At 50.9% G+C, this 525-nt stretch overlaps 1 protein-coding gene across 1 annotated transcript in view; it reads right to left on the minus strand.

Moving 5' to 3' along the window:
* Positions 1 to 151: 151 nt before the first annotated feature.
* Positions 152 to 525, minus strand: part of LOC107481389 (LOB domain-containing protein 38-like) — a 1,274-nt gene continuing 900 nt past the window's right edge. The window contains 1 exon segment of the mRNA XM_052259437.1: positions 152 to 523. Within this exon segment, the coding sequence (XP_052115397.1) occupies positions 236 to 523 (288 nt within the window). The 3' untranslated portion in view covers positions 152 to 235.

Consider the following 525-nt stretch of genomic DNA (forward strand, 5'->3'; position numbering starts at 1 on the left):
GAGAAAGGATAACCGACGAACCATCATCTTTCTCTTTTCCGTAGAGAGAGAAATCCTGTGTGCCGGTATCTCGCAAAATCTCGCTGAGTTCTCAAACCCAGCAAAAACCCTCTTCCCCAAAACAAAACACAGAGAGAAAACAAAAGAAAAGTAAACCACAAAAGAGACCTCTGCTCCTTTAATTTGATTCACAAAAACATGAATCATTTATAACAGAGGGAGGGAGAGAGAGTTCTCAAATGAAAAGGTTGAGAACTTTCCGTTCACCGCTGTGACCCCACTGATCTCCTCCAATCTCCGCCGTGGTCGTCACGGACTCCTCCGACGTCATCGACGGCGATCCCGGACGGCGCCGGTAATCGGCGATCTTCTGAAGGAAGATCGGCGTCAGACGAAGATCAAGATCAGCCGCCGTCTGGACCTTCGTCACCTCCTCCAGCCGCTTACACTTCCCGGCGGCGCCTGCAGCAACACGTGTAGACCGTGAGCTTGTGAACCTGCAACTCGGGTTCGGATCTCGAACCT

This window comes from Arachis duranensis, chromosome 1 (assembly GCF_000817695.3).
Source record: "Arachis duranensis cultivar V14167 chromosome 1, aradu.V14167.gnm2.J7QH, whole genome shotgun sequence".
Lineage (NCBI taxonomy): Eukaryota > Viridiplantae > Streptophyta > Magnoliopsida > Fabales > Fabaceae > Arachis > Arachis duranensis.